This window comes from Myripristis murdjan, chromosome 4 (assembly GCF_902150065.1).
Source record: "Myripristis murdjan chromosome 4, fMyrMur1.1, whole genome shotgun sequence".
NCBI lineage: Eukaryota > Metazoa > Chordata > Actinopteri > Holocentriformes > Holocentridae > Myripristis > Myripristis murdjan.
Genome location: NC_043983.1, coordinates 31,649,971 through 31,665,481, shown reverse-complemented (window position 1 = coordinate 31,665,481; position 15,511 = coordinate 31,649,971). Strand labels below are relative to the sequence as shown.

Here is a 15,511-nt window from a genome sequence, read left to right as displayed (position 1 = left end):
CCTCTGGCATCAACATCAGCAGCGCCGGGAGCTTCATGGCCGAGCGGCCGCACGCCAGCCTCACATCACCGAGCACGACGCCGAGCGGCCGCACGCCAGCCTCACATCACCGAGCACAACGCCGAGCGGCGGACGGTGTGGTGTAAAGCACGCCGCCGCCGGACTCTGGAGCGGTGGAAACGTGTTCTGTGGAGCGACCAATCAGGCGTCTCTATGTGGCGGTCTGATGGACGAGTCTGGGTTTGGGGAACGCCAGGAGAGCGCTCCCTGCCTGAGCGCATTGTGCTGACTGTGCAGTTTGCTGGAGGAGGGGTCACGCTGTGGGCTGGTGTTTCTGGGCTCGGAAACATAATGTTTGTAGGATATCATGTAGGTATGTATGTATGTACAATATTTGACTTCAGAATGAATGGTGTTCCATATTATCTTATGTCTGAATTGGTTTTGGGCCTGCTGAGGGGAGATCCGTGGTACAGAACGGACACGGTCGCGTTCTTGACTGTCTGTAAACTTAATATACAGTCAGATAATATTCTCGGTTAACCGAAATAAACCGATTAATGAGGCCCGGTGGTCGACCAAGAAAATTTTCCATTTTCGCCATCCCTATTTTGGACAATTCTCTTCTTCCAGCTTTGTGGGACCAGTTTGTTGGGGGGGCAGCTCCATATTAATGTCTATGGATTTAGAATGGGAGGCCAGAAAAGCTCCTGTAGGTGTGATGTGTAAGTGGCCCAATACTTTTATACAATGACTTTACTTTCCTGGGCGCTGCCAATGAACTAAACAACATGTTGGTTTCTTCAACACACAATGTACTGCACATGCTAATTAAATAAACTTATCTATACAGTTTTCTTATGTAAGCATCTTTGCGCTTTGATTTTTTTTTAAAGTTGTAGTTTATTTTCTATTGAGTTGGCAGTCATAACTCCATATATATATTTCATTTGCTTGTTTGTTTGTTGTACAAATTAAAAAATGTCACACATATTTCAACTCTCATAAACAACCTTGAATTCACTAAGATTTATTCTGAGTACTTACACTATGTTGACATCTATGATAAAACTGACTAATTTTAGAGTTGTTCACATCATCTCATAATGCCTGCTGCAGGTTACTGTGATCACCGGCTCTCCAGGCTGACATGATGATGTGTGGCAAAAAACACGCGCAGAGAACTGAACACGTGTTACCTTACAAATCGCCCCGAGCACAGAAACTAAACCCCGCTAAGACCTGTCAGTCAAAAAACAATTAAAATCCTGTTCGCATGTAAACCTCAGACCCAAATGCCACCTGTCAATAGGAAGAAAGGAGCTCTCTAAAAACAATCCTGCGCACTGGATCACCAGAGAGGCACTGGATCTATATATGGACACAGTTCCCTTGCAGATGTACTGTATATGTACGTATCACTCCCACACTAAGCCTGCACAAACAGGATTATGTGGTGATTACGCTCCTCACCTGTCCCTGGAGTGTGTGCCACAGTGCTTAATGAATGGCTGCTTTGACGTGTGTGTGCATTAAATGAAACATCCACCCTAAAACAGGATTTATTAACAAATGTTTCCAAGATGTTAGACAGATATTTCGTCCGTATCCTGCAGGAACCTCGTGTCTCCAAATTAGCCGTTTTTCTTTTTTAGTGTTCGCTGACAGCTGATGTTATTCCTGATATATAAAACGTATTTCATGTGTGTGTATTTGTGCTGCTTTTTAAACCCCACTCTGACTCAACAAACCCTGCATTGGTGGAAAGCGTTCTTCATGGCGCTCAGCAGAGGCAAAGCAGCCAAAAGGTTGACACTGTGCGTCTGTCTTTTACATTCATCAAAGCCTCCGTTGTGCATCCTCTTCCAAAGGTCATCTTAATATTCAAGGACAGAGTCATTGCACAGTTTGATTCTGCAACAGGCTGAGTTGCTTTTGGCTCACAAGGCCACAGCCCGAGCGCTCATAACGCATGCTAACTACTTGATAGTAGTTAATGTAAATTCACGCAGGGCTCCGCTCAGACCTTGACTAAAGTGCCACGCCGTGCTCCTCCTGCAAGATGTGCACTTTAGGTGATGACTATGTAAATCACGACGAGCGTATAAGTCAGGCGGCGAGTGTGTAAAACATCCAGACCGGTTTCCTGAAATTGACCTGCACTCGCTTTTACAATCCGTGTCTCATTTGTTTCGAGGCTTCAAAGATCCTCATTCGTCGCTCGTCAGGAATAAAGCTGCTTATTAAGACGTGCAGGAAGTGGCTGCGCCATAAAAGGTAATCGCGGTTGTCTTATGAAATGAAGTTAATCTCGTTTTATTGATTTTGACGTCTTTCATGCTAAGCGTTTATCGCGGTGGTGTTTCTGTGCTGCATTTTCCACCGATCGCCTGTCAGTCAAACACTGTGGGCGGGACTGTGTCTCTCCGTTTGCTGCTGATGCAGTTTGGAGTCTCTGTAGGTGGCGCTGTTCAGCCGTGGTGGCCGTCACTGCTCAGGGTGACTACCCAGCTCCTCTTCCTCTGTTTTGTCCAAACAAAGTGAGGACATGAAAGGCATCAGTTCTGGTGTGCCAGACCAGGATTGATGGATTAAAAGACTTTATTCTGTAAAGAGCCGGGGAAAGAACTGAGTGTTCAGAGCAGCAGAGGCAAAGCCTTCATGAGCTGAATAACTATTGTGTTACACATTTAGGAGGCCTTCAAACCTACAGCCTCTGGCATGGACCCTCTTTGTTTTTTTGAAGACCGTTTTTTTGGCATCTCGTCTTTATTTGACAGTCACAGTGGAGACAGAGAGGAGAGGGAGGGGATGACCTGCAGCAAAGGGCCTGCACTCGAATTCGAACCCAGGACCCTGCGATCAGGACTCAGCCTGAACAAGAGGTATGTGCTCCTTTTTTTCTTCAGTGTTCAATAACCTTTAGCCCATGTGCAATACCTTTGACCTATGCCTGCTCTTACTGTTTTTCTTAACTTATTTTGTTTTGTTTTTTTTATTATGTACATATTTCTTTTAGTACTTCTTATTTATTGTTTGTAATGTCTAACAAGCAGAGGTGCAGACCCCAATTTTTTTTTCGTTGTGCAACTTGTACAATGACAATAAAGGCTCTTTGATTTGACTCTGTGAACTTTTTTGAAAACCTTTGGTAGGTGTTAATGCTCCGAATGCACACCAAGACTCTGGTGTGCACCAAACCTTTCAAAATATTAAAAGATTTCAAAAACTATTTTAACAGGTGCACCCTGGCGGCTCACCTGGTAGAGCACGTACCATGTATCAAGGCTAATGTCTTACCGTGGCGGCCCGAGCCCTTTGCTGCATATCACCCCCTCTCTATCGGCCATGCCCTCTCTATTGTCACTTTCAAATCTAGCAGTCATCACCAAAATGAGGAATTTATGATAGTAACACAGTGCATCTTTGTGCTTACTGGGAGTTGATTTGTTTTTAGCATGATGGCAGCTTGCACTCTACCTGTGGCATCTAAAGTTTTTCTGCATTTCTGCTTTATTAGAGAGAGCGAGACAGGAAAGATGGAGCAGAGAGAGGGGGTGACATGCAGCAAAGGGTCAGGGCCGGATCTGAACCCCGGCCACTGCGGCTTAGTCTTGGTGTTACATGCTACACGCTCTGTTTGGTGAGCCACCGGGGCGCCGCAGTTCATCTGAATTTCTTGCCAACTCTGGAGAGTCTGCTGAAAGAGAATCAGTAACAGCAGACCCCAGTTTTCCATATTGACTGATCAAAATGCACAGAAGAACATCAAACAGAAGAACATAAAATGATCCACCCGCTGACATTTCAGACTTCTTTACCTTATCTACCTTCTTTACCTTAGCTATTTTTTTTTTTCATGCCTGTAGGCTATTTTTCGCTGGTCTTGGCATAATGCTGCAACCTGCTGTTTGGAATGTAAACATCAAAAAGTTCACTTGCATTTATGGCAATGTGAAATAAGCCTTGATTCACACTTTTAAGTGGACTTTAGGCAGAAAGAATAAATAATAATAATAAAAAAAAAGCCTGAACTTTTTGTATATTTTCGTCTCCGTGTACAAAGAGACAGTAGTTGGAAGGGAAGGAAGGAAAAAAGAGAAAAAGAGACAATAAGAGAAAGAAAGTAATACAGAGATTTAAGAAAGTGAAAGGAGGAATGAGGCCTGGAGGACAGGACGGGACAGGACAGGGCCGGCTGGGCGGACGGCGATTAAGGTCCAAGGCTGGAGGGGAAGAAGAAAGATGGCAGGCACTTGATTTGAATTTTACAAATGCAGGAATCAAGGTCACTGTTGTGTGGAATCATGAGGCATGAGAAAAAAGATCGATACGTTCAGCTAAACAGATGAACCCACACTAAATCATTCTTATGGGAGAGAAAGCCAGGGGAAATGGCTCCTGTGTGCGTGTGTGTGTGAGAGAGAGAGTGTGTGTGTGAGTGTGTGTGTGTGCGCATGTTTATTTGTAACCCCATTCTATGAAAGTGTGTCTTTGCATGTGTCTGCATGAATGTTGTGCTTGTAATGTGCCCTCGTGCACACAGCAGGACAGTTTGCTTTGTGTGTATGTGTTTGTGTGTGTGTGTGTGTGTGTGTGTGTGTGTGTGTGTTTGTGTGTGTGTGTATGTGTATGCCTCTGTGAGTGTGTGTTAGGGATTGATGCTCTAGCTGGCTGGCCGGACAGAGGAGATGAGTTATACCACTGCATATCAGTCTAAGAGAGCAGCCCCGCGTGTACACACACACACACAGACACACACACACACACACACACACACACACACACTGTACTGCGCATACTGCAGTGTTCTGTCCAGTATCCAATACAAGACTCTTGAGGCTGCAAACTGCAGAGTCTGTGCTGCAAGGTGTCATGCAGAAGTGCTGATGAAGATGTCAGTAAGTGGAAAATCATAAACATGATCTTTATCACTCTCACCATCATCATCATCATCATCATCATCATCATCACCCTTGTTTTCAGCATGTGTTTATTATGCAGTAGCCGGTGTTATCCTCAGCATCATCTCCATCTCCCGCTACATTTACATGCAGGGTGTGACCTGGCTCCTGTCCACGCTGGGTTGAGGTCCCGTCCCGGTTCAGGTGTTAACAAAGACCTTTGATTCCCCGTGCCATGCCGCCGCTCCAACGGCCCATTATTCCGAAACCCCAATAGCCCGCAAAATATCCCAATGGACTGAAAGCCCATTAGTCTGACAGCCTGTTATCCTGAAAACAAACGTCCATTGCTCTGAAGGCCCATTGCTCTGTAAACACACACTGTGGAGCTGCTGGAGTTCAGTGACGAGTTTTATCTCCCTGCCAGGAAACGCATCCACCCCTGTTTGCCCTAACCTTCACCTAACCCCTGCCTAAACTTATGCCAAATTTATGGAGGGACATTTTTGGACTATTGGGGTTTCAGAATAATGAGCCTTTGTTCTTGAGAGACCAGGCCATCAGACTAATGAGCCTTCAGTCCAATGGGACATTTTTTTGGACTACCGGGGTTTTGGACGGGCCTGGGGAAATGATGTGTTTTTACAATGATATCCATGATTTCCCCCAAATTTCATCTACAACAAGCCGATAGCATAAGAACATACAGTTGGTAAAATGGTCAGAAGCCAATCCATAGTCCATCCATCCATAAAAAAAACAAAACAAAACAAAACCAGAGGAGGGTGATGCATTTCCAATTCTCTCTTCATATGTACTGATTCTTTTTAGTACAATTTTAAAAACTGCACACAGGCTATAGGCTGCTATGAAAGCTGGGCTCACACTTATTCCACACTTTGAAGAGCAGGACTGTTGATTCTTCAAACCAAGTAGCATTAAATAAGACAAAAAAAAATTTATGCTCCAGCAAATAACAAAATGTACTGAAGTATTGAGTATTTCAGGTGTTCAAAGTGCAGGGAAACCAACTGTTAAAGTGTATCTGAATGTTCAAACAACTGCATCAAGGGTTACAAGCTGTTACTCAAGGCCTGAGGCTTCAAGTGCCACACCACTCTCAGAGGTGGCTGGCTGGCTAACACACACACACACAAAATGAATGACTGTGTGTGTTTTATGTTTTATCCAACAGAGAGCTGCCTCTACATAAACAACAATGTCACCTACCCAGTTGGACACTACCGCTGCACATTACAGATATTATGATTATCATATTTAATATGCAAACTGGAAAAAAACAACAATTTAAACAACCTGAAGATACCTGGTTGTGAGTCACAGACCAACAAGTTCACTATCAAAGTCCTGTCTTATGCTGGGAGCTGCTGCAGGATCTGGGCCAGAGAGATGAGTCTGTCTGTAGTTTCAGGTTTGAGTGACACTCTGTTGCTACCTGGGATAAATACAGTTTAGGAAGTGCACTACTTATAAGCTGTAGATAATTTGTCATTTTTGAACAGGAGGGGTGGCCCAGTGGGAGCAAACAACACACACACACACACACACCCATGTACACCTCCCAAAGGACACTGTTGCAGGACGCCTTAACCTTCACGATGACATGTCTAATTCTACAATTCCATTTCATCCAGTTATCTTCCTTCTCTCCCAACTACAATTGTCTTTGTATTAATTATAATCGTCTATGTATTCTGACTTTACATTGAATTGCATTACGGTCGCAGCTCAGTGCAGGTTGATTTCCTCAGTCACATGACCTGCTCCTCTCCCAGGTTACACCAAACCTCTCTAGTCACGTCTCCCCTAACATATTTTGTCATAGAGGAGGCTTGGTGCGGGGTGTTTTTTCAGCAGCGCAGATGTTCTGAATGATCATAGAAATATTAAAGGAATATTATAAGAACACTACAGGCAGCAGTGTGTCTCTATGATCCTCTTGCTCTACACATTGCTTCTTGTCACTTTGATCATGAAGGTGACACTACTCAGGCTACTATACAGTATATAATTGAGTTTCTATAGCATATGATTTAGAGAATATTATAGATCCAAGATGAAACTGACAGAAGGTTGGGCTGAGAGGAAAAGGTGCAATAATAAGTCTGCTGTTTCAGCACCACGGACAGCACCATGCATTCAATACACAGCAGAGTGAGGCTGCTGATGTTTCAGAGTCGTGGTCGGAGCAGAGATTTGAATTTGCACAAACCTCAGTCAGATAAAATACCAACAAGTCTGGAACACTGCAAAAAGTCAAACCTTACCAAGATTATTTGTCTTATTTCAAGTCAAAATGTCTTATTTCTAGTCACAATATCTCATTACACTTAAAATAAGACATGATCAGCTCAGAAATAACTTGTCTTTAGACAATTTTCACCTGTTTCAAGTGAAAATTTACTTGAAACAAGTTAAAATTAGCTTGAAACAAAAAATTTGCTTGTTCACTTGTGTCACAAGTAAAAATTTGCTTGTTCCATTGGCAGAATATGTTTCTTGTTTCTAGCAAATTTTAACTTGTTTCAAGTAAATTTTCACTTGAAACAAGTGGAAATTGTCTAAAAACAAGTTATTTCTGAGCTGATCATGTCTTATTTTAAGTGTAATAAGATATTTTGACTAGAAATAAGACATTTTTACTTGAAATAAGACAAATACTCTTGGTAAGATTTTGACTTTTTGCAGTGAAGACTGGACTAACAAATTAAGCACTCTCTCTGCTACTAGGAGATGGAGAGGGAGGAATGTCAAGACGGATGGAAAACTGATGCAAAACCAACCCGCAGAGTCTTGGTTTAGCATCCAGCATCTCAAACAGGGTAAACACATTAAGAATTACACTCTTTTATAAATACGTCAATCATAACACATCCTTATCCCCATCACCACCATTATCCTAATTCATCATTTTTTTTACCTTTTAGTTTGTTCTGAACATCCAGAGCGATGTCCAGAGGGTAGAAAGGCAGCACGGGGTCGTTGACCAGCCGAAGAATGGCCTCTGCCGTCATCTGTAGGAATATAACAAGAAAAAATACATGGCTCAGCAAATTTGATGTTTTTTTTTGTTTTTTTTTTGTAATTCATTCATAAACTCTACATTTTAAAAGCATGGTTATAGAGAAGATCAACAGAAATTCCTTGAATCTTATTGAGTCTTATTTTCTTGATTCCATTTCAACATATTTAAACTTGATCCCAGAAAAAGGATTATCAGTGGGATTATCTCATCCCACTGGCAGATTTTCTTTTAAACTTGTTTAAGAAAAATAAAAATTCAAGACTGAATATGTCTAAAACTCTTATTAAGATGAAGATTTTGTGTCACGTTGGTTTTGCGGTCTGTACTGTCTACTGGTCTTGACAGCGGAGTGAGAAACAGCGTTCTGGATGTACTCTGTGCCTGTGGACTCTGATCACGGCCTAGCTGGGTCCGCGGTAGCAGAACGTCCACGGTGCGTCTGGCTCCCTCTGCTCTCACCGTTAAGTGTCTGTCATCTCGATGTAAACACAGCGACTGATTCACTGGCCCCTCTCAGCAGGTAGTGAACTGAGCATCCGTTAGCATCACTTCACTGGCTTTTATTGGAGTGAAGTCACCGTCTTGTATCTCGCTGTGCTTATTGACATATTGATCATGTGATTCTACAGCCAGACTGCCTCACCCTAATAGGAAATGACCTCTCGCTCCTCGCCAATGCAGCTGTGTGCCTCAGCAGCACACTGCTAATATAGAATAACCTTTACTGGCCTAGGGCATCGCATTCATGTGGGATTTTGCCTGGCTTAGACCTACACTGACTTCACTCTTTATTCATGTAGAGTTGGGCAGAATATCGCATACTGCCAAGAGGAGGAAGGATACAATATCACATAAAACACAATGTAAAATAATGTAATAATAACATTATTTGTATATAACAAGAAGACAATCGTCAAAGTCTCTTTTTTGTTAAAATGTCTTTGTTTCCATCTGTGAGCAAGACGAATACGGAACATGTGATTTAACACAGATAGATGTTACATGACATCACAAGCATACACACAATACTACAGTGGGACATAAGTGAGACTGAGAGACTGGCCATAAGAGTAAAAGATGGGTTGATACAGAAAATGACTGAAGGAAAAGGAAGAAAAGAAAAATGAGGAGAAAAAACAACAAAGAGTAAGTTTTATAGTTGTAGATTCCCTTTCTTCATATTTCTATACTGTGTATTTTATAGTTAGAAAAAAAGAGAAGAGAGAAAAGGAGAAAGACAAAAAACAAGTGAGACTGGATTTCCTGTTGATGGAGTATGAATTTCTTTTTAAAGCAAACTGCAAATGGAAAAAGCATCACATCCTGTGCAACACGAGTGAGCTTACAGACATCGAGTGTTTCGACCAGTACACGTGAAAGCTTTCCTAAATCGGCTACATGTTGAATCACTACGACTGCTGCTGAAGAGCAGCATTCACTTCAGAGAAAAGGTGTCCAGTTACCCTGAAAACATTAAAAAACAGGACATTGTGAAATAGTAAAACTGGAGAAAATGGTTAAGAGATTTTTCAACAAACTGTACTTGAGACAGTCGTGGCAGAAATAACACCAACACACAGCTGACTTCAAACATACATGAAATATAAACGATTCCAAAGAGCCGCTCAGCAGCTCCACACACTGCACCGAGAAAAACAGGAACATCATCTAACACTGTGCTCTACTACTCTACAGCCAATGGATGGAAGGGAAAATAAAGGACAGCAAATCGTGTGTGTGTGTGTGTGTGTCTGTGTCTCTGTTTGTGTCTGAGGTCTGAGCTGACCTGCTGTACTCTTGGCCGGCGAGCCAACTGTCTGTCTGAAGGTGAGCAGTCTCTTGGACAGTGACCTCAGCTCATCTGCTCACTGTCACACAAACACACACACTCACACTCACAGACACACACACACATGCTCTCCACCCCCTCCCAGGGAGCGGGGTCAGAGGCCAGACTGGCCATGGCTGCACTGAGAGCCGGGGACAGACGGCCAACAACCTCAGTAATGAGTCTGATCTGGAAACAGCCACAGCACTCACTCAGCACTGTGTTACAAGTGCTGCATGTATCAATACATATATTTATCAAATGAATTACAATACCTTCATTTTACTATAAATACAACAATAAATAAATTGTTAGGGCTGTTTTTAAAACGAGGACAGACAACATTTATCATATGCAAGACATTTATCACACTCTCTTTTGCTGTTTGCCAGCTTACATGCTAACACTCACAAAATGAGGGCTTGGCCTGATGGTGGCGCTATAAACAAAGTCATGAGGTCAACAGCATTCTTCCTCTAGGGCGATCGTTTTGGCTCATGGCTCCTTAAAACAGAGCAGGGCCTCCAGGCGACCCCGTGTCTCAGGCTGCTCATGCAGAGCGGTGACCCGTCCACCTACAGACCGAGCAGCTCCTCAGGCCGTTTCCTTTGCTCAATTATCAGAGGAGGATTCATGTTTTCAAACTACTCAGTATTTCAGATAGAGGAACATGAAAAAGTAAATATATTTGCGTTCTGTCTTAGTCGTCTTGCAACCCCCCAAAAATGATCTCACAACCTCCTGGTGAGTCCCGATCCCCCGTTTGGGAGCCATTGCTGCAGGCGTTATGAATATGCACAGCAAATTTGAAAAGATTCAGATAAAAGATTTTCAGGCTAACATGATCACAGCCTGGATGCGGCAGGGGCGGCAGTGAATCCATAATATGTCCCTGTTCATAATTGTAATTGTATATTGATTATTGTATATAGGATTGTATATAGGAGTGTATATTCTTTCTATTTTTATTTCTATTTTTATCCATTTTACTTGCACAGTGCTGGAGTTGTCACCATTGCATTTCACTGCTACTGTACTTGTACATCATGCACGTGACAAATAAAAAACTTGAACTTGAACTTGTTTTAGGGATATGATCAAGACCACATTTCCCATAAACCCTGTTCCTCTCAGCCACAAAGAGGGAGTCGCCTCTGTCTTCAAAGGTGTAATCACTGGATCTCCTGAAGAGGACAAACATGTTGAAAATGATTCTTCACTCCTTCCACTATCTGCCAGAAGCTGCGAGAAACTCTGAAAGTTTCAGCTCCATTTGCTGTGGGAGAACAGCGCCCAAAGACCACAGGTTGTATGTACAACAATGCACATTTGCAAAAATATGTTTAAAATCTCTTAAAGGCTAATGGCATGAGTTACATTTTGCTACATGTGCAGTCCAAAGGCAGCACACCAGTGACAGACAGGAGCATAAATAGATCAGATTTAAAGGAGCAGAATATTAGAAACTTTGATTTCAGGATAAACCACTCCTTCAAAATCAAAATCATCTTGAAATCATAAAAATAGACCATGGCCTTGTACATAAACACTTTGGTACTACTTTACAATAAGACTACCCTTATAAAGCCTTTATGGATGGTCATTTTTGAAATCTACATTAATGTATGAAAGCTGTGTCATATCTTGTTTATAACTGCTTATCAATGATTTTTATAGTGTTTGTAAACTACTTAAAACACGATTATGAAGCATTCATAAACACTCTATGAGGGTTGTCTTGTTGTAAAGTGGTATCAAAGTTTCCGTGACTTGTTTAATAGTAAAAAACTGCACACAAAAAGGCAGAAACAACACACACACACACACACACACTTATTCTCAGATGTTTCGAAAGCTGTGTGCTCCACCGTAATACACATCTAATCCACCTAATCACAAATAGTGGGAGCTTTTTTTTTTTTTTTTTTTTTTTTGTTAATGTGCATAAGCCCGATATCCACACCCCATCAATTCCCACAATTAGCCATGAATAATTGTTGAAACGCCCCGTGTTCTCCCGTTTAGCATTCAATTCCCCCATTTAAGTCTGTAATTTCAAAAGGTACCGAAACATAAAATCAGATACATTTCCCTCTTGCACCTCTTCGCCTTCTGACTGTCTGCTATCTCTCTTAACAATCTAACCAAGCATCCCTCCCCATTTAACACCGCATTCCCAGTGTTTGGAAAATGGCCTACAGTGTACAGATCTCTTCTGCACCTCTCTGCTCTGCCGTCACTGCCAAGGAAATCAATCTGGCATGGGGAAAGATTAGAGCATTGATTTGAAGCTGGTGAGTAATACTACTGCAGAAAGCATACGTCAAAAGCCTGTAATGCGGCGGGACAGAAAAGGCCGTTGATTTCTTATTTATGGCCTTATTTCTGGATCCTCTCTTTCCAAGGCGGAGAGGAGAACGAGAGGGAGAGAGAGAGAGAAAGAGAGAGAGGAGATAATGATAGGGGAAGAGAGGCAGAAAAGAGGCTGTGACATAACAGAAAGCAAAAGACAATCCAAACTAAAGAAAGATGACAGTGGGAGCAGAGTGGAAAGTAGAACAAACTCGCCTGGGCATTTCTCCCCTCTTCTTCTTCCTCCTCTCTCCATCCTCCTCCTCTCCTCTAACCTCCTCTATCCTGGCCGCCCCTTCCCTCTTTTCTTTTCCTCTCCCAGCCCTTTTAGACCGCGATTAAAAAACACGACTGTCTGGCTGAGTTACATCTCGGGAATAAAGCATCACCCAGCTGTCAGAGGCTCAGGCGTTAAAGGTGTAGGTGTAGATGTATATTTAGGCTCCAGCGTACGCAGGTTCTGGAACCAGCTTCTGGAAATACAAGACCAGTTCGCAAGTGGTGGAAGGTTACATCAATAAATCTTTAAGGGATGCAAGAGTTTGTGTGGTTGCAGTTTTGCTCAGCTGACATGAACTCTGGTCATAAAGTGCCTACCAAAAGCCAAAGGACAAGAACGCCTCCAATACTCTGCAGATATTTAGCTCCATCAACACCACCAGCTGTTAACTCGGACATGAACAAGAGGCACGGACCTTGAGTTTGCATTTTGGACGATGGTGTCTTCATATGAAGGATCCACAGCTAACGGTGATGAATGTCCTGTATCTGAAGAGTATATTTAAGTATTTTTGATTACTCAGGTGGATTTTCAAAAGATTTCATAAGCATCCAAACATTGTAGTGGAGAGATCTTTGGTGACGAGTCGCCCCAGCAGGTCACAGCTTCTGGTGGCTGGAGGAGATAAAATAAATCCGATTCCCGTCCCTGCAACTTTGGGTGTGTTTCCACTGCAACAGCACCAAAATTTTTGCACTTCGCTGGCACTAAAAAATAGAAACTTTGGATTTTCAACTTGCCAAGAGTCCAGTTCTAGTTCTAGATGATTGATTTTTTGGTCCCTGCTGGACATGTGAGACAAACAGGAACCAAGAGGACCCCGGGGTCAGACTTCTGCACCGATTGGTTAGTTCTTGAGTGTTTGAAGAAGTCAAATGTTGAAAAACACGATTAGGTCCAAGCTTTGACCATCATTTGGTCAGGGGCAGAAATGCGACAGAAGATAGAAAGAATGTAAAGAAATGAGAAGGAAATGTCACTGCATTTGAGAAAACTGGGAAACGAGTGTGATCCTGAACGATGTGGAGTGACAATAAAATTGCGTGTCATAAAAAATAAATGCATAAATGTGCAACTATTACAAAAAAGATGCTAACGTTAGATTTATGATTGCATGTTTGACTTTGTTAAGTCTGATAAGTCAGTCAAGTTTTTCTGATTTCACTAAAACTGTTCCTGTTTCTCTTGTTTGAACTAGAACCAGATCTAGTTCCAGTTCCTGTTTGCTCCCATTCGGTCTCATTCTGTTTCTTGCTGTGTCATGGAAAAGGGCCCTTTATGTAATTATTACAAAGCTGTCTGAAGACTTTAGCATGCCCTGGTGTTCATACCAGGTAAAAATACATGCAAAATACTTGATTATAAACATCAGTCAAGACCATGGTTTGCTTTTTAGTTTATTTTCTTATGCAAGGCTGTCTAAGCAACAGGAGCTCCCGGCTGTAACGTCTCCTTACACGCCTAAAAACCTTGAGTTTTGGGTTTGTCTTCTGTAATTGGTTCAGATTCTGTTGTCACTCCTGATTAAGCAGCTCTCTCGTTAGAGGACTGAGGCTTGCATTTGATGCATTCCTCATGTCTCAGCGTGGCGATCTGAATTTGAACGGCATTGCTCTCACTTGGCCAAAGGTGAACTAAGAAAAATACTCAAGAGCTCAAATAACAGCTCCGAGCATGCTTGGTGTGATTGCACAGCGGAGCATGAAAATCATCACAGTTGGGATTTATAAGATTTCTACATGACAACAACAATAGGCAGCTGGAGACACATAATATTGCTGTCAGTTCACACAGGAGAGAGAGCTGGAGTGTTTTTCCATCAAGCTCAAAGTCAGCTGGAAAATGAGGAGGGCTGAAGGTGAGAGGAGTCAGTGGCAGCAGTGGCCTTAGACAGAGAGGCAAACTGGAGGGTTACTAGTTTAAAATCCCCAAACCCACGAGCTGGAGAGGTGAGCGAGAGATGTTTTCCTCTCCATCGACACCTACCATCAGAGCGCCTGGCCATGGCACTTTGATGCTCTTCAAGTACCGAACTGCCCCCTCGCCGTGGAACTGCTGCACTTTTTCAAGTTATAGCCAAAAAATATGTTCTTGGTTAAACTGCAAAAAGAAACTAGAAGTTGCAGAAACTAAATCATAAAGAAACAACTTCAGAAAACAGCTGTTGGTCTGTTAGTCGATATGATTTGCAGCAGACCAGCTGATACAAATGATACACATACCAAATCTCACTTTCAGATTTGTTTGACTGGAGCACATGCTGCTGTATGAATTTTTAATATATCCACATTTGGGAAGGAAAAAAAAAGCCAAACAATCATCAGAACTGATTCATAAGTAGTGTTGCCAACCCTGCCCATCCTTGCACGGCTTCCTCATCCTCTCCCTCATCCTCCTCATCTGTATGCGCCATTGTTATTCCTCTTTCCTACACTCTGTCTCTCTCCAAGGGCGTTTTGCAAGCCTACCTGCTTTCAGCATGATGCAAAATGTGATGCAAAACCTAACAGTGGTCAAGGAAAATCCAAATCCACAAACAGTTATTGCTTTCACTGGTCCAGGAAAAGGCTGCTGGAGTAAACAAACATGAAGCATCGACATCAGCTGAGTGTGTGGATCTAGAAACTCTCTGCAGAAACTGTGACCGTCATCCCGCCGCTTACGGAGGGGATAATCCCGTCCGCAAAAAAGACCACCTCCGAGTTGATTATCCTGCTTACCACTCGGCTTGTAGAGCTGCCTCCATACCGGCAAACGTAAAAGCAATGAAATTAAAATAAAAACTTTAGTGGAGTGTGGGTGTTGCCGTCATGTTTACGTTTCAAAGTTGGCCTGCTAGCTCACAAGATAACTCGCTAGCCACTGAAAACACTTGCTTAAGGAAACTGGACAAATGTATGATGGGGTTTGTATTTTTCTAGGCTTATCTGTATATTTGTATTTGCATATTGCTACTTATCGTTACTTGCTTGTGTTTTTTCTTACCTGCCTCGGGACTACAGATGTCAATCAATCTTGCTAATTCCTGCATTTTTGCATCTTGTATTTTTTTTTGCTGATGTTTACGCCGCAGTGTTACAGGATTTACAGGATCGCTACAG

General features: G+C 42.5%; 1 protein-coding gene across 1 annotated transcript in view; it reads right to left on the bottom strand.

The window, feature by feature from the left end:
* Positions 1 to 15,511, bottom strand: part of naaladl2 (N-acetylated alpha-linked acidic dipeptidase like 2) — a 331,707-nt gene that overhangs the window by 27,666 nt on the left and 288,530 nt on the right. Inside the window, exon 13 of the mRNA XM_030048811.1 lies at positions 7,846 to 7,939. Within this exon, the coding sequence (XP_029904671.1) occupies positions 7,846 to 7,939 (94 nt within the window). The remainder of the gene's footprint in view (positions 1 to 7,845; positions 7,940 to 15,511) is intronic.